The 22,378-nt window shown below is 55.0% G+C and overlaps 7 protein-coding genes across 7 annotated transcripts; 4 read left to right on the top strand and 3 right to left on the bottom strand.

The window, feature by feature from the left end:
• Positions 1-960: 960 nt before the first annotated feature.
• W97_00102 (NADPH-cytochrome P450 reductase) lies at positions 961-3,106 on the bottom strand (the record flags this gene model as incomplete). Its single annotated transcript, XM_007778019.1, has 2 exons — positions 961-1,257; positions 1,316-3,106. 2 exons carry the CDS (start codon positions 3,104-3,106, stop codon positions 961-963), a joined length of 2,088 nt encoding a protein of 695 aa, XP_007776209.1.
• A 1,796-nt stretch (positions 3,107-4,902) lies between these two features.
• W97_00101 (uncharacterized protein) lies at positions 4,903-12,412 on the top strand (the record flags this gene model as incomplete). Its single annotated transcript, XM_007778018.1, has 5 exons — positions 4,903-5,178; positions 5,234-5,473; positions 5,515-8,859; positions 8,913-9,926; positions 9,977-12,412. 5 exons carry the CDS (start codon positions 4,903-4,905, stop codon positions 12,410-12,412), a joined length of 7,311 nt encoding a protein of 2,436 aa, XP_007776208.1.
• A 1,214-nt stretch (positions 12,413-13,626) lies between these two features.
• On the top strand, positions 13,627-13,956 carry W97_00100 (uncharacterized protein; the record flags this gene model as incomplete). Its single annotated transcript, XM_007778017.1, has 2 exons — positions 13,627-13,654; positions 13,784-13,956. The coding sequence occupies 2 exons, from the start codon at positions 13,627-13,629 to the stop codon at positions 13,954-13,956; spliced, it is 201 nt and encodes a 66-aa protein (XP_007776207.1).
• A 657-nt stretch (positions 13,957-14,613) lies between these two features.
• W97_00099 (uncharacterized protein) lies at positions 14,614-16,352 on the bottom strand (the record flags this gene model as incomplete). The annotated part of the gene is made up of 3 exons (XM_007778016.1): positions 14,614-15,329; positions 15,387-15,958; positions 16,033-16,352. 3 exons carry the CDS (start codon positions 16,350-16,352, stop codon positions 14,614-14,616), a joined length of 1,608 nt encoding a protein of 535 aa, XP_007776206.1.
• A 760-nt stretch (positions 16,353-17,112) lies between these two features.
• Positions 17,113-18,709, bottom strand: W97_00098 (uncharacterized protein; the record flags this gene model as incomplete). The annotated part of the gene is made up of 2 exons (XM_007778015.1): positions 17,113-18,038; positions 18,097-18,709. 2 exons carry the CDS (start codon positions 18,707-18,709, stop codon positions 17,113-17,115), a joined length of 1,539 nt encoding a protein of 512 aa, XP_007776205.1.
• An 811-nt stretch (positions 18,710-19,520) lies between these two features.
• Positions 19,521-20,704, top strand: W97_00097 (uncharacterized protein; the record flags this gene model as incomplete). The annotated part of the gene is made up of 6 exons (XM_007778014.1): positions 19,521-19,605; positions 19,740-19,753; positions 19,803-20,179; positions 20,230-20,378; positions 20,440-20,527; positions 20,584-20,704. 6 exons carry the CDS (start codon positions 19,521-19,523, stop codon positions 20,702-20,704), a joined length of 834 nt encoding a protein of 277 aa, XP_007776204.1.
• Positions 20,705-21,430: 726 nt separating this feature from the next.
• On the top strand, positions 21,431-22,318 carry W97_00096 (uncharacterized protein; the record flags this gene model as incomplete). Its single annotated transcript, XM_007778013.1, has 1 exon — positions 21,431-22,318. The coding sequence occupies one exon, from the start codon at positions 21,431-21,433 to the stop codon at positions 22,316-22,318; it is 888 nt and encodes a 295-aa protein (XP_007776203.1).
• Positions 22,319-22,378: the final 60 nt, after the last annotated feature.

Genomic DNA, 22,378 nt, shown 5'->3' with positions numbered 1-22,378 from the left:
GGCAGAGGTTGGGGAGGTTGTGGACTCCAAACCCTCATACCGGGCTGCTGGGTCGATTCGCGGCATGCAGGAGGCTGCTGCGGACGGAGGCGCTCGCTAGGATGCAGTGTGGCACTCCCCGGCGTGGCACACTCTCCGTCGGGTCGTGGCAGCCTTGCTCAACTCGTCTCCGAATGTGTTTTGTGAGTTGGCTGGGGCCCGAACGATTGGAGGCCGCAGCAGGTGACGCCCGTCCGTTGCTCTGTGGCCGAGCTTGGATGACCACCAGTGGCGGACGAACGCGTCCATCTCGGCATCATTCTCGGCTACGTCGCGCGTTCCAATGCAGTTGATGATTGAAGAGGTGGGCGTGTCACGTATACTCCGCTTCGTCTTTGCTAATGGCAGAGACGGAGCATGTGATCTGAGGAATTAAGGGCATCACGGGCTATATAATCATGGAGTTGTGAATTCTATCAGGTCGCCAAGATACGGGTGAGGAACGCCAACAACCACAACAACGCCCCAACAGGTCAAATTCAAAGCTTTAAAAGAGATTCGTTCTAGTATGATAGGATCTTAAAAAAGGGTAAGTTTTTCTGAACCTGCACGTAAATATCTCGTTTGTTATTCACGATTTTTACCACTTGTTCGACTGGAGTTTCGGTGTTCGCAAGCCATCGGACCAGCCGTTCACCGACCTCCGACCTGATAAAATTCACAACTCCATGATTAAATGCAGTTTTGTCAGGGTTAATGTTCTCAACGAGCGGGGTCTGAAGGATGCGTCGAGGGGGGATAATAGTATCATCATCTACTTTTTCTGAAAGTCTAAATTAGAACCATACGCCCAAACGCCGCAAACAGATCTATGCACATATAACTACGCAATGAGTAGTGACGAGGCCTGTATGTTCTCCAACTCCATGCTGTAGACAGATCTTGCCAAGTAACGGTCACCTAAACAGCAAGCAGCTGTGCTCATGACCAAACGTCCTCCTGGTACTGATTCGCCGCCCTCATAGCCTTCACGACGTCCTCACCCTTCGACTCTGGCAGGCCCCTCTGTTCTGCGATGATCTTACCGAGAAGAGAGTTGACTTCGCGCGCCATGTTGGCTGCGTCTCCGCACACGTAGAAGTACGCCTTCTGCTGTAGCAGCTCGTTGATCTCCTTCGCGTTCTCTTGTAACTTGTGCTGCACGTAGACCTTGTTTGGCCCCTCACGTGAGAACGCGGTATGGAGCTCGAAGCTGTCGCCAAGATCTTGCTTCCATTGCTGAGAAGTGACGTTAGCCTGGAGTCTAGGATCGGACAGTTGTGAAGAATTGACATACCTCCCACTCCTTCTCGTACAGGAAGTCTTCGGTCCTTCTCCGGCAGCCGAAGAACAGGACCGTCTTTCCAACCTTCTCACCGGCTCGCGCTTGTGCTGCTCGCTCCTGCACGAAGCCTCGGAATGGTGCGACGCCAGTACCGGGGCCCACCATGATGACCGGCTTCGAAGGATCCGAGGGGAGCTTAAAGTTTGAGTGACGGATATGCACTGGGACGTGGATGCCGTCGTACTTGTTACGGGGGCCATTCAGAGCGTAATTCAGGCCATGTGGATCTGGGTCTGGATCGCCGTACTGCTTCTGCTTGAGAGCCAAAAGGTAATTGGTAGTGACGCCCTTGACGATATGAGGGGCGTTCGGCTTGTGGGTCGATTCCACCACTGCCGTGACCGAGACCTTGTCCTTCTGGACCAAAGAAGATGACGAGATGGAGTAGTATCGTGGTTGGATCTTATGGATGCCCTCGATGAACAGCGAAAACGGAACCTTGGACCATGGCTCACCGTTGGACATGATTTCCAGAAGCTGCGCAATATTGAGACTGCGTTCAATTACAATCTCGTGGAAGTAATCCTTATCATTGCCAATCCTGGTCATCTCTGCCTTAATTTCATCGTTGGGCGAGAATTGTGCGATGGTAGAAACGAACTGTCGGGACACAGGCGCACAGACCTCCATGTGATAACGGACGGCGGCGTCATAAGTGGTGGGTGAAGGGAAAGGAACCTTTGCCGTCGGATCGAGGCCTTTGACGCTGATAACCGTGTGACGCTTCGGAGCGAGACCAGTGATTGTCAGGAAACGGTCGACCTCCTTGCCCGCATTAGTCGGCCAGACTGCGACGTGGTCACCGGTGGTGTAGCTCAAGTTGGACCCGCTCAGGTCAATTTCCATGTGCAAGCAATTTCGGTCTTTAACCGTGAAGATCTCGCGGGATTCGGCAATCGGCGCGATGTACGGGTTGTTCGCGTTATACGGACCTTTAGATGTCCCCTCAAGATGGTTCTTGTTCGGTTCGCCAAGGTAGACCTGGTCCTCTTCAGGGTCCAGATCGGGCCTCTCAACTACGTCGAACACTGGCTCATAGACAGCCTCTCGCTCTTCCAGACCCATAGACTCGGCCAATGCCGTCCACATAGGCTCTTTCCACGCTAGAAAGTCTTCTTCCATTGTGCCTGCACCGTCGTCGCCTTCACCGGCAGCTCCAATCCTGGTGGCGCCGAGGGCCTCAAAAGCCTTGTTTACGTTCCGGACCATGGAGTTGTAATGCTCGTACGTGTTGTTGCCTAGACCGAAGGCTACAAACTTGAAGTTTGAAAGCGGCTTTTCGCCATCACCTTCGCCACTGAAGGAAGGGTCCTCAGCGTGGACGAACTCATAGAAGTCCACGGCATTATCTGTGGGCTCTCCCTCGCCGTAGGTAGCCAGGACGAAGAAGGCGACCTTGTCGCTCGGGAAAGTGTCAAGGTTCTCGTAATCGTAATCTTCCAAGTCGGCGACCATGGTCTTCAGCCCGAAACGGGACTGACCCTCTTTTGCCAGCCTGGAGGCGTAGTCCTCTGCTGTACCGGTCTGCGAGCCATAGAAGACCACGCAGTTTTTCCCGCTCTCCTCTAGCTTCTCGATGATGTTTCTCGATTTTCCCTTCTTTGCGGCTCCGTTGGCATGGGCCAACGAGTTCCCGTAGGGGTCTTTGGCGACGGCCCAGTACGTGCCTTTCGTGAAGTACGCAATGGTACCGAGCAGCAGTACTGCCAGGACCACGAGGTCGAGCGTGTCAAGTTGCGCCATGACGCCTGACCGGGGGGGAGGGGAGAGGGGAGGAGTTCGGTGGCTGATGCCTGAAGGGGTCGTGTGGTGGAGCGCGGCAGTATCAGGAGTGAGCAAAGTAAGGCGTAGACGCTGCTGGTGCTGCAAGAGCAAATATATACGCAAAGCCGACAGCTAGGTATGTTGGTGGGGTCTCGGTCGATGGTGGAGTATATCTCGTTGGCGGCTTATCGGTGCGGCTTTCAACTTCAGCCAAGCCCAGATGTCACGACCGATATATGTCAGACGGCTTCAGACAGACGCCAACACAAAATTCGGAGGTGACGAGAGACAGAAGTGCGCAAGTGGCTCTTGCAGAGGCGGCGGCTGTCCGAACAATATCATAGACTAAGTTGCAGCCTTCGGCAGCCCCGTCATCGAAGCGCGGAACGTCCTCTGGCCGTCTCATCGGAGGACTTCCCTCAACGCCACGCCGCCGGCCCGTGCTCACCTGCCGAACGCAGGCAATCCGAGAGCCGCCCGGCTGCTGGGGACGCCGCTTTGAACGGAGCAGTCTTTTGGTGAGCCTCCCACAGCCTGACCACTCGCAACTTGTTCCCCATGAGCACAGCATCTGACATGAGATTACATGCTCAGCTCACCCGAAGCGCTGGCGGTACAGCTACTGCTATTCTTGGTGACTTCAACGCCGCCCCCAACCATGACTGCCCAGACGGGCTTCACGGCCGATCCATATGTGCAAGACGTGAATTTACCTATGGACAGTCACTTTATCACCCTGCAAGCACCATTCCTACGTGATGTCTACTCGTAACAGGGATAATTAGACAACCCCTCCATGGGGTTCGAGGGGGTCTTCCCAGGTGCATGGAAATGCCGGCTTCGTTTCAGCGACGGCCCTGCGCCTCTGGGGGTGCGGGATGAGGCCGCGGTCGCGATTGATGCAGCCAAGGAGCGAGCAAATGTCAATTCCGTGTCCTCGGCGTGTGGACGCTTTCTTTTCCACTCAGCGTCGAGAGCACTGGTTCCTATTGGGCCAGCTCACGAGCCTGCAGCTGTCAGGCACACAGGGACCGCTGGAGACGCTTCAGATCCCCCGGCTGTTGGCCGCTTGAGCGTCTCGAAACGGTCGTTAGCATTGTCGCTGCCACGCAAACTCCTCCACTTAGCACTAAACACCATGATCATCGTGTAGGCCGTCTCCTTGCGCACAAATGACGAGCGGCACACTCGCGGGATGTGTAAGTGAGGGGATTGTCATCAATATCAACTTCCTCAAACATCCGCCCGGCTGCGCACCCAAGCATCCCTCCACTTACGCCAATGCTCGCCTGCGTGCTTCATGATGGCATCTTCCCCCCTACACCACTCGTAGACAGCTCGCTGCACTTGTCATCCGGTCAAACAATAACTAACTCGCCACTGCTACAGCTGCTCCCCTACCACCGCAAGCACGACACCATGCTGGAACCGTGTCGCACCATCCAGACCTCCCCGCAGTCCCCTCGGCTCCTTCGGTCCCTTCCCGCGAACCTTCAGTGACACGAGGCCGCGCGCTCACAGCGTCGTCAGGCCGGGCGCCATCCTCTCGAACCCACACACCGGGCGTGTCGCGTCCTGGGCGAAGTCCAGATAGAGCCTTGGAGCGAACAACCTCTCAGTCCTACGGGCACGTTCGTCAGGCGTCGACTGTTCATGGCATACAACACTCGCGCAACACGAGCTTCGTGAACTCGCCAGCAACCAGTCCACTCAGTCCGCAGAATACCGCAGCTGCCGGAGCGGCAGCCGTTCAAAGACTTTTAGATGGAGCCAATATGTCTCAGGATGAGGAAAAAGAGGCTGCGATCTCGAATGATCTCCCAGGCGCTGCGCACTCCGTAGCAAAGCAAACCAGTCCGCCTTCTATAGCCTTTGGAGAGCGAGCTCTGAACGGCGCATCAACGCCGCCTAGTGCGCGAAGGCCGGAGCGGATGCAGAGCGGCAAAGCGAAGCGGGAACTCAGCCACGCCCGGTCTCAGTCACGACATCATCATCAGCAGCAGGATCTTAAGACCGTTGGCGAATATGCGTTGCATCACCTCTTCAATGCTGTCAGTAATAGATCAGTCATAGCAATGCGTACGTACTAATGCCTAGATGTCGCAGTTCGTTGGCCAAGCAGATCAGAAGATCAATCAATGTATCACTAACCCGGAGCTCCCTGAGCCCAGGGTTGAGCTCATCTGTGGACCTGGTGTCGATCCAAGTTTCGATCAGCTTATTTCAGCCTTGGGTCACATCGCACGCCAGAAACCAAAACCACTTATTGACACCTTGATGTTTTGGCGCAAGGCCAAGAGCGAAGCCGCAACCAACGCAAGAGCGGAACTCGCGCAGTTGTATCAGGTGAGCGGTTTCTCGACGGACGTTGGAAGTCCGTAGCTAAGCATCTCCAGCAGCGTGGCATAACTCCACCAACAAACGGTCTTCTACCCCGTAGAAATGCAGAAGGCATCCAAACAAATGTTGACGCCCATACGAGTCACGCAGCGAAGCCAAGTCTGCAAAGTTCCATATCTGCACGCGAGACTGTCGTGGCGCAAGCCGAACGACGCTCGACAGTCTCAATCTATCTGTTGTGCCGGGTGCTTATTGAGATCATAGGCCAGAGCAGCTTAGCATGCGTTACCCCTGAGATGGCCGACCGCCTTGAAGACATTATCTACACTCAATTGACGGCAGCGGATCCAGCATCTTTGGACAGCTCGCCCCTCAGGCACGCTAATTGGGTGATATTCAGTCAGCTGCTTGGCGTAATGAGTGAAATAAACTTTGATCACGTGTCAGACAGATTTGTTAAAGATCTGGAGAAGATGCAAAACCATCTGGGCGTGAAAGGGCTGGCTAACAGAGAAGTCGAAGCGAGGGCTGTACTGATAGTAAAGGGTATGCGACATCTGCGTGTCAGGTTCTATCCAGAAGACGCCTGGGAAAGATCGTGCGAGTTCATGCAGTCGCTTGCGAAGCTGTTTGCCAATGTGCATGGACAACCAGTCAAATACTCATACTGTCAACTCTTCAGAGAATTGCTACTGCCAATAGCAGCAAAAGCCACCTCAGAACTCAATGTACCACAGTGGAAAACCGCCATCGACACGATCAGGGCAAGACTACTCCTCATGATGGCCAAGCCAAAACATTGGTTGGAGGCTTTTCCACTGATGGCGGTGCTATTGTGTGTCTCTCCAGTGGACGTGTTCGCCTCGCAGTGGCAGCAACTAGTTCTGCCCCTACAGTCCAGACTTAAGGAACGGACAACCCGTGCAGTTGCACTTAGAGGCATCTGTCGCCTGGTCTGGACGTACCTGTACAGGAACTCTGATACGCAGAATGTTACAGTGCGGAAATTGGACGAGATTGTTCGTCTGGTCTTTCAACCCGGCAAGAAGTCGTATCTCTCAACCGAGACTGCCATTGCGGAGCCAATCATTCAGTTGATACGTATTATTGGATTCTCGCACCAAGACTTCTGCTTCAGGACAATAATCTTTCCACTGCTGAACTCCGAGCAATTTGCATCTGGGAAAGACCTGAAAGTTGAGAATCTAGAGCCCGAAAGAATGGTGATCGGCATTCGCGCTTTTCTTGCCATTATGGCCGATCTCGAAAAGGGCGAGCAGCCACCATTTCCTGTCACGTTCGACCACGATCCTTACGTTGACGCAACCGAGATCATGTCCCTACCGGCGAGTCCGCGTCCAGTCGTTCAGCCGCCACCAAGGGCAACAACTATCAAGGAAGAACGTCTTTCCAGACCGGTGACGACTGCGGGATTTCCAGAGATAACGAAGGAATACTACATCAGGTTCTGTAAAGTGCTAGGGGAGATCACAATCATCTGTGACAACGCTTTCGGTGGGCAGGCTGTGTTAGACGAGAAGTTCTCTGCACAAACCCCAAAAACACCTATGGCCGACGCCTTCAGTTTTGCCCGTCGCGACGATAGTTATGGTCCTGCGGACCCCAAGCAGGGATTCTATGATCTGTTGCACGTTGCTGTCCAAGCGTTACCTCGCTGCTTGTCGCCGCACATTCCATTCAACTCCCTCATCAACCTGCTTTGCACAGGCACAGCGCACGTGCACCGAAACATTGCGGCCTCTTCGGCGCAGTCTCTCAAATCTATAGCTCGACAGTCGCATGCACAACAAGTCACTGTCGGGTTCGCTCGATTTATCTTCAATTACGACGATCGGTACGCCACCATGTCCGACGGCGGAATGCTAGGTGCCGGTCACATTGAGAACACGTTGAGGCTCTACGTCGAGCTGCTGCATATATGGATTGAGGAGATCAAGCAGAAAAGCAAAAAGGCTACCGCGGAGCCTGGAGAAGATGGGATGTCAGGCAGCCGGGGTGCTCAGCTCGATCTTTCAGGTGTTTGGGCCCACGTCGATGAGATCGAGTCCCATGGGCTTTTCTTCCTTTGCTCCCCATCCAGACGAGTTCGCTCCTTTGCGGTCACAGTATTGCGGCTTGTCACTGAGTTCGACACTGCTCTTGGCAAGGACAGCACCAGGGTCATTCGTATCATGGAGGGCAGCCCTCAAAAGGTCATGGACGTCAATGATGAGAAGTTGTCTCTAGCCGAGCGAAGCCGCCTGCAGCGAGGGATGAGGAAGAGCAACCTGCAAAGCACGCTGGTTGAACTTTGCAGTAGCGATGTTGCCTACGATTCTACCCTGTGGTTCAAAATTTTCCCCAACTTGATTCGACTCAGCTTCGAGGTATGCCCCTTTGCGGTCACTCTGACAAGAGACATAGTCTGTGCGCGGCTGTCTCAGATGCAAAGGACTCTGGTCGCGCTGACTGAAGGAACACGCTCGGTTCCATACACCTCGCTGGAATCGGCGCAAAGCCGAGTTGTTGGCCGACTGGCGTCAACCGCGCCCGAACTTGTGGTCGAGCAGTGGAAGCTCTACTTGATCTTCGCCTGCACAACGCTCACAAACGCAGGTAGCCAGCAACAAAGCCCTCCACAGCCGGGTCAGCAGCACATACGGAACCCTTCAAAATCTTCGCAGCGAAGCCAAAGCAAAGTCCAATCAGCCGGAGATCTCTTCGCTAGAGTAATACCCTTCCTGGCCGCCGAGAGCCCAGCAATTCGTGAAGCTGTTGCCGTAGGCTTAGGTTCCATAAACGTGAACTTGTACCGCACCTTGCTGGAATCGATGCAGAACGCGGTCTCAACTTGCTCCGACGAGGCGAAAGTCCGCCTTACAACGCACCAACGCTCGGCCAGCAGTCCCCGTCGTAACCCTCACACCGATCATCTCCGGACCGAGATCACTCATGTTTACAAATTGACATCACACTTCCTTCAGTCCGCAGAAGCGTACAATGACGAATGGATCTTGAACAACCTGGTCAATTACACTAAAGATCTCCGCTTGTTCCTCAATGACGCCGAGATACAGACTGAGTGGAGCTTTCACAAGCTGCGCACCCACTACTGTGGGTTAGTCGAGGAATTATTTGAGGGCATCAACAAGACTAAGGATCCCATCCGATGGATGCCCTTCCAGGCTAGGAAGGCCGCGTTCGCCCTCATGGAAGACTGGTGTGGTTACTCTCCCAATCAGAGTCAAATACGCCAGCGGGAAGACACAATGCGGAGATCGATTCTTGACCGTGAGCACGACCTCGGCAACAAAGACATTCGGACAGCTGCGATGGAGATAGAGAAGCGAAATCTACGTACAGCGGCGCTTAGTGCGATGGCAGCGCTATGTGTAAGTCTTCAACGCCTGTTGCTTCATGGACCGTTGCTAACGTGATGCGCAAGGGCGGGCCGGTGAGTATCACCACGGACAGTAAGGTCAACCTGCAATTTGACGTACGCCGTATGCTCTCGTGGATCGACACTATCTTCGAAACTGCTAGTGACAGGATGCACGCCATTGGACGTAGGGCCCTCAAAAACCTCATCCTGCACAATAGGCAACATCCATATCTCCTCGCGCGATCGATCGAGAAGTGTTATGTCGCAAAATCACCAAAGGCGTTGGAAAGCTACTTTGAAGTCGTTACGCAGCTGCTGACAGAACGCGACGATTTCGTTTTGCCCTTCTGGAAAGTGTTGGGTGCCGGGTTGTATACACTCGGCAACGAAAGCAACGCACTTCGTATGAAATCCGCGCGTCTGTTGCGGACCGTCGAGGAACGGCTGGAAAGAAGCTCGAAGTTGCAGGACCTGGACATTAGCATCTCTGATAAGACTATTGCTGTTTACAAGCTGGCTCAGTTCGAGGTATCGCGCAGATTGGCGAACCAACACTCGGAACTCGCCTTCCACGTCTTCTCCGAATTCTCCGTACACTTCAGGGATTTGAACCCCGATCACCAGCGGAACATGGTAGCAGCGATGTTACCTTGGATTCAGACCATCAATCTCCAACTGGATCCCAATGGCGGTCCTACGGCAAATTCGTACATGGTTCTTGTCAACCTGTTCGAGATCACTGTTCGGTGCGGGACAGCCCTTCACAATGAAATCCAAGCGCTGTGGCAAGCATTGGCCACTGGTCCGCACGCGGGGAACGTACAGCTTATCCTTAACTTCATCATATCTCTGTGTCTCGACAAGAGGGAACAGAATTTTGTGGATTACGTCAAGCAGATCGTAGTCTATATGTCCAGTACACCAGCAGGGCTTAAAGTGGTGGAGTTCTTACTTTTGCAAATAACACCGAAGGCCATGGTCACGGAGAAGCGAGAGCCTACTCTTATACCGCCAGACGCTGCAGCGTTACCTTACTTAGCAGACTTGGGTCAGGTCCTACCCACCAGCAACAAGCAGGTAAGCCTTCACTATGGCCCAATTCATGACGCTCAGCTAACCTCCGTTAGACAGGATTCTCCATGGGTCAGCTGTGCCTAGTCTTGCTAGTAGACCTTATGGTGCCCCCTCTGCAGCTAGCAAAAGAGCAGATACCATTGCTGTTGCAAGTTGTCCTTGTCCTGTGGGACCATTACACGCCGCTAGTTCAAGATCAGGCACGCGAGATGCTCGTCCATCTCATCCATGAATTGGTTATCTCGAAAATCGAGAACGACCGTACAACTCCGGACAAGCGTTCCATCGAGGACTTCATTGAGTCAGTTCGTCGAAATGACCCAAAGGTTGTTTGGGGCTATGAGGAGAACAATGGTGATCGTGAAGATGACCTTGGTCCCCGAGTGCCTGCAGCCATGGCCTATGTCGCCGACGAAGTCCTCAAGATATTTGGATTGATGTATCCCGGCTTCCGCGAGGATTGGGGCAAGATGATCCTACACTGGGCTACATCTTGTCCGGTGCGCCATTTAGCATGTCGCTCGTTCCAGTTGTTCCGTTGCGTGTCCAGCACATTGGATCAGCCAATGCTTGCGGACATGCTTGCACGTCTATCAAACACAATCTCTGATGACGAAGGGGATATCCAAACGTTCTCTATGGAGATCGTCACAACGCTCAAGACAATCATCCAATCACTGAGTTCTGAGGATATCATGCAATGCCCTCAGCTATTCTGGACGACTTGCGCATGCTTGGATACGATCCATGAGCGGGAATTCATGGAGAGCTTGGATATGCTGGACAAGCTACTCGACAAAATCAACATTGGCGACCCGGCTGTTGTCAAGGTCCTCAAAGACTGCCAGCCCCAGAAGTGGGACGGCGGGTTTGCAGGGTTAGCGGGACTCATCTACAAGGGGGTCAGATCAAGTATATGCCTCGACCGATCGCTCAGATTGCTCGAGAGGCTCGTTGCCCTCCCGCCGAACGAGCTGGTCGGAGACAACAGCCGTCTGCTTTTTGTTGTCTTAGCTAATTTACCGCGCTTCCTTCGCTCCTTCGACGAGGATGTCAGGGACCCCCTCACATTGTCTTCAGCAACGACGCTGGCTGCAGTGGCGGGGAGTCAGAACTGCGACCATATAGCAAGAGCACTGAATGGCTTTGCGAACTTCCGGTACCGGGCAGGCAAAGACTTCCTGGCCCAGATAGTCTCAGCCATACGGACATCGTTCCTGCCAGACCTGGAATACCAGTGCTTGGTCTTCTTGCTGGGCCTCCTTACTAACAAGCTTCCATGGTTCAAAATCAAGACGATGCAGCTTCTCTGCGTTATCGTACCTGATATCGATCTGCGGAAGCCCGAAATAGCCGCCAAGGGCCCTGACCTTATCTCACCACTGCTGAGACTACTGCAGACCGAGTTCTGCCCGCAGGCTCTGCAGGTACTCGACAATGTTATGACAATGTCTGGTGCACCGACGCCTCTAGACCGACACCACTTGCGGATGAGCATGGCTGGCGCTCATTCGAGTCGCGCTTTCCGCAAGGAGTACGAGCGCACGCAGAGTTTGTATGGTATACCCGAGGAGACTGGATGGTCAATTCCCATGCCGGCCGATCAATCTCAAAGCACGAGAAACAATGTACACGCAGTGTTCTACACTTGTGTGACAAACGCAGCCGTGAGTACTGCCGAAGTCGCGACTCCCAAGATCGAGTTCCGCCAGGAGGAGGAGTATCACGGCTACTTCCCTGAATATCGAACAGCAACGATGACCTCTGAGGAAGTCCGAGGTGATGCTCATATCGGAGAGCTTGTTTCGCAACTTGACAGTCTCGACGACTTCTTCGACGACGAGACCATGGTGGATAACAACAGTATGCCCAGCTTGCCCACAAGCCCAGGCTTAAGCCGCTTTACAAGCGCCAATGGGGTTTCCGACGCTCGCGAGAATGTCTACGACCAGCAGACGGCGCCGATACTGCACAAGTCCCTTACGCGCAACGCCAGCGTCACCTCATTCCAGACCGGCTTTGCAGATATGAGATACTCTCGAGATCCCGGGATCATGACACCCACAGCTTTCACCGCGCCTGCTATACCACCAGTGCCGACTGTACCCACCTTGGTGGCTGCGCTGGCCCAACCTCGTCCCGGCTTGCACTCGCGATCTGTGACTTCGCCTCCAACAGTCATCCAGCGCACGCCTCCCGGGAGTGAATTTCGACTCGACGAAAACGACGAGTCGATCTCAGACGATGAGCTCACGACATCGCGCGCGTCTACCAATGACAAACCCTCGACTTTCGACAGATTTACGCAGGGCACGCGATCGGGTTGGCGCTCCGCCACGCGCAGGCTGACCGGCGGAGGCGGCGACGCGAGAGACAAGGAGCGGACTCGGGAGGCGATACGCGCCCAGACGCAGCAGAGCCCGCAGGTACCCAAGGTGCCAGACGTCTACCTGCAAAATGTCCCAAATCCTCAGTCGGCCGACCCGTGAGTTAGCGTACTTGTTCTTAAAACGTGGCGTTCAACGGGACGTGGCGTCTCCCGCTTTGTTTGGCCGGATCGCATTGTAGATGTATGCATGGAACGGCGTTAATCTAATTGTACACTTGAGCTCGATTTGTGTATATCCACAGGGAAAAAGGGGGTTCGTTTGAGAGATGTGCTCTGGACGACAGGGATGGTATGAGGACACGGCATGCGTGGTGGCTTAGCATCAAAACTGTACAGCAACACTTGAACCATCAGATACCTTACCCATACATTGCGTTCTGTATGTGATCTCGGCGTGTCTTTAACGGAAATGCAGCAGTCCCCCCCACGACACGCGTCCGTTTAGGCGGACGCTTTTGGGAGCGGTTGAGCCACAGGGATGACGTTTCCCCTAAGCGAGTCCAATGCCCAGCCACCCCGAGCGCCCGGAGCGTTTCGACGGACGGGAAAGCTCACGCAGGCAGGCGCGCCTTTGTTACCTCAGCACCACCTCCGAATTGCCCGAATTTCATAACAGCTCCTCCAAAGCCGGCTCTCTGTCACGCACCAGCTCCGCAAATCTCCCCCAAACCCGACCAACAACGCCGCAACAATGGACTTCTCAGACATCTTGTACGCCTTCCATGCGCTCGAGCGATCCACAGACCCTCAGTGCCAGCTCGCTCGATGCGCTTGTGACAGAAGCAATCGCTGATGATTCTGCTGCAGCCGCATAGTCAATCTCGCCGTCGGCGTCTTCATGATCCTAGGAGGCGTCGGCCAATTTTTCCCGACCATACAGATGTCAGTAGTCGGACCCCCTTTCACGCCCAGGCGCATACGGTTCTGCGCGCGCGATTACAACTCCCGGAAACAAACACAGCAGGAGGGGCTGACGCTGTTCTTTTCCCGGCGACAGACATAGCGTTATCATCGCGGTCTATGTGATAATTTTCGGGCTTGGTGAGCAGCTCCCTCGGCGATGCTAGACGGTAAAGAAGCGAGAAGCAAGATGCGGCGAGCTAACAACCAATTGCGCGTCCCAGCAACTGGATACCTAGGTCCGTAAAAACCCCAGCCATCCTCGCCATACTGCTTCTCGGATATATCCCACCATCAAGCTCGACACGCAACGCTCCGCGTCTTCGCCTCAGCGAACCACCCATAACTAACACCACCAACCCCCGCGAAACAGAATTCCAGATCCCGCCCCAAATAGCAAAATACGCCTCCTTCATGTTCAGTTTCATCGGGCGCGGCGTTTGTAAGCCTGATCCCCCCGCCCCCGCCCCCCCCCTCTCCTCCCTACTCCCCTTTCCCCCCTAAGCCCCCCAACGCTCCAACATCACCCTCTTCTTCATCTCAAAACTGACCGCACCGAACAACCCCACAGTCTACATCTTCATCGGCAGCGTCATCGTCGGCGACCGATGGTGGAAATACACGTCCGGCGCGCTGATCGGCCTCGTCGGGCTCGCCTACGTCGTGCTCGAGTACATCCCGTCCATCGAGCCGCCGGCCAATATGCGAGATGCTGATGCCGGGTGGGGCGCTGAGCAGGTGTGAGCGGGGTGCGCTGTGCGAGGATGATGCAGCGGGGAGGGGTGTTGGGGCCGGGAGTGGGGAATTTTGGAGGACGCGGGGGGAGGCGCTGGGGTTGTGTGGGAGATGCGGGAGTTGTTGGGGGACGGTGGTGAGGTGGTGGTTGTGGGAGGTGGGCCGCTTGTGTGGAGGGCTTAAGAGGGAAGGAGGGAGCGGGGGTTGGAGCGGACTTCTTGTAACTATCGCTCCATTCTTTTCGGGCGCCTAGAGGGCTTTACTAGCGTTGTAAGTTACGCAGCATGATCAGCTGCCTTTTGGGAGTTCACACGCCGAAGCTGGATGAAGGTGAGTTCTTCAGCAAGTGCCAACGCAACGCTACGCTGGGACAGCCCCACACAGCCCCAAGTCCGTCAACCTGTATTGCAAAGGCTTGAAGCATTCGTGCTCCGACCAGCGTAGCCCCAGCCACCGAGCTTAACGCTTCACAGCAAGCCCCCACCGAGTTCAGATCCTCTCAGGTATATTTTCCAGAAGTCAAAGCCTTCGCCTGCCAGCCCATCCTGCACAGTCCCTAAATTCAAGAGGTATCTAAGCGCTGAAGCAAACAGTATCCCAACACCACATCCCATCCGCCACAACGCCCTGAAAATCAGCCCCGAACCCTCCCGCCCCCGCTTGCCCTCACGCCGCCGTCCCGCCAGCATCGATGTCCCGCAGCTCACTCTGCATCATCGCCATCTCCTGCTGTAACCTCGCCAAATTCCTCTGCAACCTCGCCCGCTTCTGCGCGCCCGTCTCCGGACTCGTCGAGCCGGCCCCAACCCCCATACCGGGCGGTCGTCTGAGCGGCTCCTGGTCCAGCGCTGGGTCAATAGCCGCGGCATGAAGCTGCGTATGCAGCGGAGCATCCCCGTTCGTCGCTTCCGGGGTGTAGCGCTCGCTGTCGCCTTCGGCGTCCGAGAAGGAGCGTTTGCGTAGATTTCGATTCCGTTGGGCGTCTGGCGGTAGTGCATGGTTTTGGGCCAGTCCGTGGCGGTGGTGGCCGTTGGTGTGGCTTTGCTGGTAGTGGTGCGTGAAGTCGACCGGGGGAGGGCCGTATGAGCGGGTGTCTTCGGCTTCGGGCGCTGGGAGGTTGTTGGTGGTGGTGGGGTCGTGGTGGGTGATTGCTCCACCGACTGCTCCACCGACGGCACCGCCGACGGCACCGCTGGGTTCGGGAAAGGTAGTGGTGTGTGGGTTGGGCGAAAGAGAGGGGTCGAACGCTTGGTTTGCTTGCTGTTGACCGGGGGTGACGGTGAGCTGGCCGGATATGGCGGGGACGACGCGTTTTCGGCGTTTAATCTCCTGCTTCTTCATTTTGACGGGCCGAGGCTTGCCGTGGAGCTTGTAGAAAAGGCCTGGTGGTTGTGTCAGCTAGGTTTAATTCAACGATCGGGTAAGTCTGGTAGCCATACCGCAAGCGTTGCAAATAGTGTGGCCGTGGTCGTCCCGCCTCCATAGCGGAGTGATGGTAGTGCCACAGTTTTGACAGGCGGGCATGAGATTGGTAGTCTCGTTAAAAGCGGACTCCGACACGCCCGACGTAATGTTGCTTCCATTCATGGCCGCGGTCAGTGCTTCTCCCATCGGTTGAGGGCTATCCGTGTCCTGCCGTTGTGTGTTGACCTGGGCGAGGGCGAACTGAGCTGTCTTCGACACCCGATTGTTGTAAGCGGGGCATCCACTGCATCCTTGCTGACCTCCAGTGCCATTACATCGTCCGCCGCCTGGACAAGTGCCCGCTGTGTGGACCTCGGCGACATAAGTCGCGCGGTGCGTGCCCTGGTTAGCAGCTGGAGATGAACTCTGGTCCTGAGCTTGGCCGGAAAGCTGGCTCTGCTGCGACGCGGCTGCTGCTTGAGCGTTGCGCTTGAGATTCACCGGGCGGTCTTGGTTACGCGACTTCCGGTAGAGGCCACAGGCGTTACAGATCGTTTGGCCGTCGGGAGAGCGTCGCCATAGGGGAGTTTGTGTCGTGCCGCAGTTGCTGGCGTACAGTCAGTACAAGTCCTGAAGCTCGCGCCGTGAGCGCTATCGGATGGGTCGCGCGGCGCTACTCACCTGCATACTTGGCCTAGTATGGGCGCATTGTTGACCTGCGTTTTCCGTGCTGCCTTTTGCGCTTTGGGTTCTTGGTTCGGCGACGGTGCTTGGTCTGGTGCGTTGTGCTGGTAGGCCATGGTGTCTTCGAGGCCCTGGATCCCGGGGACTTCGGCGGCCTCGCCACTCGTACCGTTTGACGTGGACGGGACTTCCTCGAAACCAGTAGTAGCGGTGTGTAAGTGCGGATCGATGTTGTTGTTGAATCGATCGCGGGCTTGTGTCAAGAGGCGGAGAGATTCTGTCAACTCGAGGTCTTCCTTGGAGGGTTGCCTTGTCATCTGCTGTCAAGTACCCGATAGCGGTGACCGAGAGGTACCGCCGGCTGCTGGTGAAGGTTTGCGTCCCGAGCGCTTCACAGGAATAATATTTTGCCGCTGCTAGCCTCAGACAGGCTGTTTCGTGAGACAGAACACTGTAGGAATGTTGTCAAAGCAGTGCGGAGATGGTGGAGGGAAGACGATCAGATCTGATAATCGCGGCCGTAGTCCCAGCCAGGGCGTGGGGTAGCTGGGGAAGGGAACTCCGGTAGGTAAACGTATGTGGTCGAGTCCGTTAGGGATGCCCGGACAGACAGGCTCTGGGAGAGTTTGGAGTTATCAGGCAACAATATGGGGGTTTCAACAAGTGAGGGCCTCGGGGGGAGTACATAAATGGTACCTGGCGGAGTTCGGTGGTGGTTGGTTGGACACAGCGCGGAGCCGGGAGGCTCCCTCAACTGGAGGAAGCTCTGAATCCTTGGCGTCAGCAGAATTCTACTGCTGCTCATTGGCCGGTCTCGCAAAAGCATCAGAACGTCAGATACGCAAGTTGGCCATTCAGGATAACCATAATATATCACATACTGAACACAGTCCAACAGCCTGATGTGAAGAGAGAATATTTGTATCGTGCGTGAAGCGCCGCGTCATCGGTCAGATGTACAAAATACGGGGTCTATCGCCACTTTCTCTGCATCTATCCGCCATGGGAATTCCAACGTGGCTACGGCTAACTCATACATATTATACTACACATGTACACCAAGACCGCAGTATTCATTTACTTCGGTCTTAGAAGCACCACGACCAAGCCGACGAACGCTGCGCCCGCGGCAACACCCTCGAGGGCAACGGTCGTGACATCGACTTTCCGTACCGTGACATGTCGCTCGCTAAACAAGTCTCGGAAGCGAACCTTGTAGCTTTCCCAGGTGTCAGACCAAGAGGATGGCGTGGGTTGAGTTGGGAAGGCTTCGCCCACGGCAGCCTCTGGAACAGGTTGCTCCGGTAAAGGCAGGTCCAGGGTCTCCTGAAAAACTTCTGCCACAGCCGGCTGCACGAGCGGGGACTCAAGCGGCACATCCGCGTCGTTCTTTGATGCTTGAGCAGCGGGTTGCTTATCTTGCACAGCTGGGTCTTCGATACGCTCCAATGTTACACCAGCAGGCTCAACGATAGTGTCTATCTCGGCCTCAATCTGCGGTGTCGGGACTTCCACCGTGGCCGGTGCTGCTGCCGCAGGCGCCAGAGCAGCAGCTGTCGTTTTCTCGTCTAGAGCACCCTTGATTTCCCGTACTATCCGTCTTCGCCTCCACGGCTCGAAGATGGCCAAAGATACGAGTAACAGGAAAGTGTTGAACCCCATAAGCCCAATGGTCACCCACGTGCTGTTTCTCCGGATAGTGTCGCTCCATATTTGCTCCTCATGGTATTGTGCCCGCTCCCGCTTCTCCAGCCGCGCCCTTGCCTCTTCCAAAGACGCATCAGCAGCCTGGACGGCGTCTTTGGCGGCCTGTACGGCTTGGTCGTTGACGTGCTCCGAGCGGATGAGGGACATGTAGCGTTCAAGATCGGCGGCTAACCACGAGTGCTTGCGCTCAAGCAGGCCGACAACTTCTTTCTGGGAGGACGCTTGTTGGGCGTGCGCGGCGTCCAGCCGCTCTTTGGCGTCCTTGACTGCGAGGCGCCGGGACTTGACGAGCTGTTCTGTTGGATGTTAGGTAAGGCGGCGCACCACCTGATTGACCATGACCAGGGACCGTACCTTGCTCTTTGATCTCCCGCCTCAGTGCCTCAATACCTGAATAGTCGGTACCGGTGAACGTATTGACTTTCTGGCCGACGGTTGCCAGTTTGGGCAGCAGCTCGTCCATTAGCCGTGAGAAGCGCTTTGAGATGTCCCATCTTGTCTTTTCTCTATGCGATGGTAGTTCCTCATCCGGCACCCGTCTGACCGCTTCGGCGTCCACTATGGGGGGTTCTGGCGTCGTAGTAGGATGCAGGTCTTCTCGAGGAGGCACGCTTGGGTCTGGGGCATCCGATTGCGGTAGCTTTTCTTCCTGAAGAAGTGGCTGTTCTTCTCGGGAAGGTAGCGGGTCTTCCCGAGGAGGTGGCTTCTCTTGCAGACGTGGTCGCGATGAGCTCCAATTCCGGGTGTGGGTGAGGAATTTCGGCTGGGATTGAGAAGGTGGTTTTCTGCTCGTTCCGAACTGCCTGCTAGAGAGCACACTGAACTGGCATTGGATGCACACCGTCGAGCTTCTGGAAAGCTCTGTCAAGAAAGCGTTCGATGGGTGCCTGGGTCCGGCTCTCTTAGCTGCTGTGAGAGCCGCAAAATCAACGATGGTACGGGACGCATGTTGAAGGAGCGGCCTCATCTCTTGCACCGCGTTGCAGCACACTTCGCAGCGCAGACCAGCAATTCATCGACGAACTCGGTTGGAAGTTTGATCCGGGGATTGGAGAGGGACCAGCTGCTGGCCTCAGCTTTTGTTCCGCTTCACAGGGCTGAGGTGCACCTGCGTGACAGAAATTGCCGGACTCGGAAAAACAGATAGGTCTTTAGTCAGTTTAGGGAGGTCATAAATAGGCGCAATCCTTCATGGTTTGCTACCATATAAACATGTGTAAGCTCAACCTAGAGGTAGGATGGCTAGACTAAAGATCTTTAGAGATTTGGTGAATCTAATGGATTTCGGTGATTTAGGAGTGAGTTGCAAGTCCGCACGTCGGGCAGGAAAAAAGCCTCACCGCGAAACTAGAAACTCAGGGCTGCATCAATAATAAAGCTCCGTTTACGATCATTATAATGCTCTATAACACAGCCTGGGTAGCTGACTCAAGGCTTACGTCCTATCGTTCAATCTTAAAACTTACTTCGGCGGCTAAACGTAAATCCCTTTGTGAAGTTGACGGCGAACGAGCGCTGGGCCGCAGTCGCGATGAAGCATTTTTCCGACGTGGTCCGGTAGTTTGCGAGTCCGGCGATTTCTGTCACTCGCGTCTGGTGTTGTTCTCGCGTGCGCGGCTCTGCGGGATGGCGTGGTGTCAACGCCTATCGCAGATCTCAAACTCAACAATTATCACGAGTGTTGCTTTTTCAATTTCCAGCAGCAAATTCTCCATTCTCTGTTCTTCAATTCCTGCGCGTCTGTAGAGTACAGCTTTACGAGCTAGTCAGTGGATAGTATGGGTTCAGTAGCGCTCGAAATCACTCCAGAAAATAAATTTATTTTCTGGAGTGATTTCGATGGAACGATCACTACGCAGGACAGTGAGTCGCCGCCTGCTCATCTATCATCCTAGCCGCCTGATATCACCTCTTGAAGCATCACAGGAATCTGATTTGCTCAACTCTACTGCATGTTTTTGACCCATTAGTATCTCATAAATGCTGATGCCCCACAGGCAATGATTTCATGGTTTGTTTGCAACCTACTCCAAGAGGATCAATCGTAACTGGAAGTACAGACCGACAACATCGGCTTCGGACCAGAGAAGCGTCGTCAAGGGAACCGTGATGTCCTCGATGGCAAGATAAGCTTTAGGGATTCCTTCAAAGAGATGATGGACAGTGTCTCAAAGCCCTATCCGGAATGCATTCAGTTCTTGGTAGACAACATCAAGCTTGACCCGCACTTCAAGCCCTTCTTCCGGTGGTGTTTGGACAACAACATCCCCGTCGTTGTCCTCTCGTCTGGCATGGAACCCATCATCAAAGCGCTGCTTTCGGCTTCCCTCGGCGAGGATGCGGAGAAGTTGCAAGTTGTTGGCAACAACGTCCGGGCGCGGCCGGGTAAGAGCATCGATCAGGAGGGAGGATGGGAGCTTGTCTTCCACGATGACAGGTGAGAGTTGCTCAACACTCCCCAATATCGTTCTGCTGATGTCGCAACAGCGGCTTCGGCCATGACAAATCACTCACTATTCGGCCGTATGCGCGACTACCTGAGGATCAGCGACCGACAATGTTTTACGCTGGCGACGGGGTGTCTGACCTTTCAGCTGCAAGGGAGACTGATCTTCTCTTCGCCAAGAAGGGCCACGGTATGCTTCTCGCTCGCTCGGTCTGATTCCAGTATAAGAGGAGAATGCTGATCGCACATAGACTTGGTCTCCTACTGCGTTAGAGAAGACGTCCCATTCACAATCTTCGACGATTTCCGGGACATCATGGTCAAAGTACAAGAGATAGTGTAAGCGTTCGATGTGCGTGATTTGGAATAGCAACTGCTGACCAGATTCCGCTAAGTGCTGGCAAGGTCAGCGTCAAAGAGGCGGCTAAAGAGGGTTACGAGCTCTTCAAGTCCGGCGAGGCTGGAGTTAAGCCGGCGGGCCCACCCCGAGAGGGAGCTAAGGCGACGGCGAAGTAAGATGCACAAAGTGTGCGCTGGAGCGGACTCTGATTAGACGTTGCGTGATGTACATATTGGGTCGAACGGGATATAGGTGTAGACCTATCGGCTCGAAGTAAAAGTCCCAGTAGGGTAACAGTGGCTGTCCCGCAGAACGACGACGCGGTTTGAGAACGTGTTCAGATTGTGTTTAACGGTCGTAACGGAAGTGCCGATCCAGCGCGAGAAGGGGTCGAGTGCATGCATACAATGAGGTACCCTGGTGATTCGTGACGAGTCACCCAGCGTCGGCGATGTCGTCAAACTTTCTTTGTGGTAGTTGTGAGTTGTTCGCTCTGCAGCATTCTGCCGTCGAAAGATGTTGTGGTCAATTGGGCCAAGCATTGTTAGACCATCAAATGGTGCATTACAGTCAATTTGGCGCGACATTCTATGCAAAGTGACCGTTCCTCCTTAGAACAGTGAGTGGTTGGCGGCCATATACGCACTGGGAGGAGTGGTCGTTCAGGAGAAGCCATGATCTCAAATCACATGATCAGAAGCGGCGTTCGGGGTTTGCATGGGGTGCGCTGGTCGCTGCACAACCATCCCACCTCACCAGAAACCCGCGCAGTCCAACCATGAAGCTCGACCTCTCCCACTTCTCCGCGCCAATTCGACGGCTCGCTGCTGGTTGCGGCTGAGTCCTGAAGTCACTTTATATCTACACCATCTCAATCCAGACTCGGATGTAAATCCCTTGCAATGTCCACCATAGACCCCGCAACAGGCCGTCCCCTTCCCCCCGACGCAATCCAACGCATCCTCTACATCGCGCCCAAAGTTCACATCTACAACATCCCACCCGCAACCTCGACGAAAGGCTACACCGCCGCCACCTGGACCGCAAACAACAACCAGCGCCTCATCTTCACCGCGCGGCTCCGCGTTCTCGAGACCGCGGTTCCGGCGCCCCAGTCGTCCAATGCACAAGCCCAGGAGGAGACGGTGACGACGACTTTGCTGCTGGAAGACCCGAGCAGTGGCCAACTCTTCGCTGCGGCGCCGTATACATCCCCTCAAGCTGTTGAGCAGGCGCTGGATAGCTCGCGCTTCTTTGCTGTGCGCGTTGTTGGTGAGGGCGGGCGGAAGGCTGTGCTGGGAATTGGGTTCGAAGAGCGTAGTGATGCATTTGACTTTAGCATCGCCCTGCAGGACGCGAGGAGGGTGTTGGGGTTTGAGGGACCTGCCGCTGCGGTGGCTGGGTCTGGAAGAGCGCAGTCAGGTGGACGGGCAAGGGGCGGGGGGAAGATAGCTGGGGTGGAACCGGAGCCAGAGAAGAGAAATTTTAGTTTAAAGGAGGGGGAGACGATTACGGTGAATATCGGAGGTAAGGGAAGGAAGGCGAGGGAAGATGCGGGAGCTCAAGGTGTAGACAAAACGGCCGTCGGAGGTGGTAATGCGCTCTTCAGCATAAAGCCGCCACCATCGTCTGGGCAAGATGGAGGGGGAGCAGTGCCGTTTCTGCCGCCGCCGCCGAGTGCTGCAGAGGTTAAGGCGGACAGGAGGAGGCGGCCTGCGCCGGATGAGCCGAAGCAGCAGACGGCGCAGGAGTTAGGATTCGATGATGGCGAGTTTGGGGAGTTTCAGTAAGTAAAGCAGGCGAGGTTTGGACCATTGGAAGGCGGATGTTGCAGAAAGCATTCGGTGGCG

Source organism: Coniosporium apollinis (genome assembly GCF_000281105.1).
Source record: "Coniosporium apollinis CBS 100218 chromosome Unknown supercont1.1, whole genome shotgun sequence".
Taxonomy (NCBI): Eukaryota; Fungi; Ascomycota; class Dothideomycetes; genus Coniosporium; species Coniosporium apollinis.
This window is presented reverse-complemented; position numbering and strand designations above follow the sequence as displayed.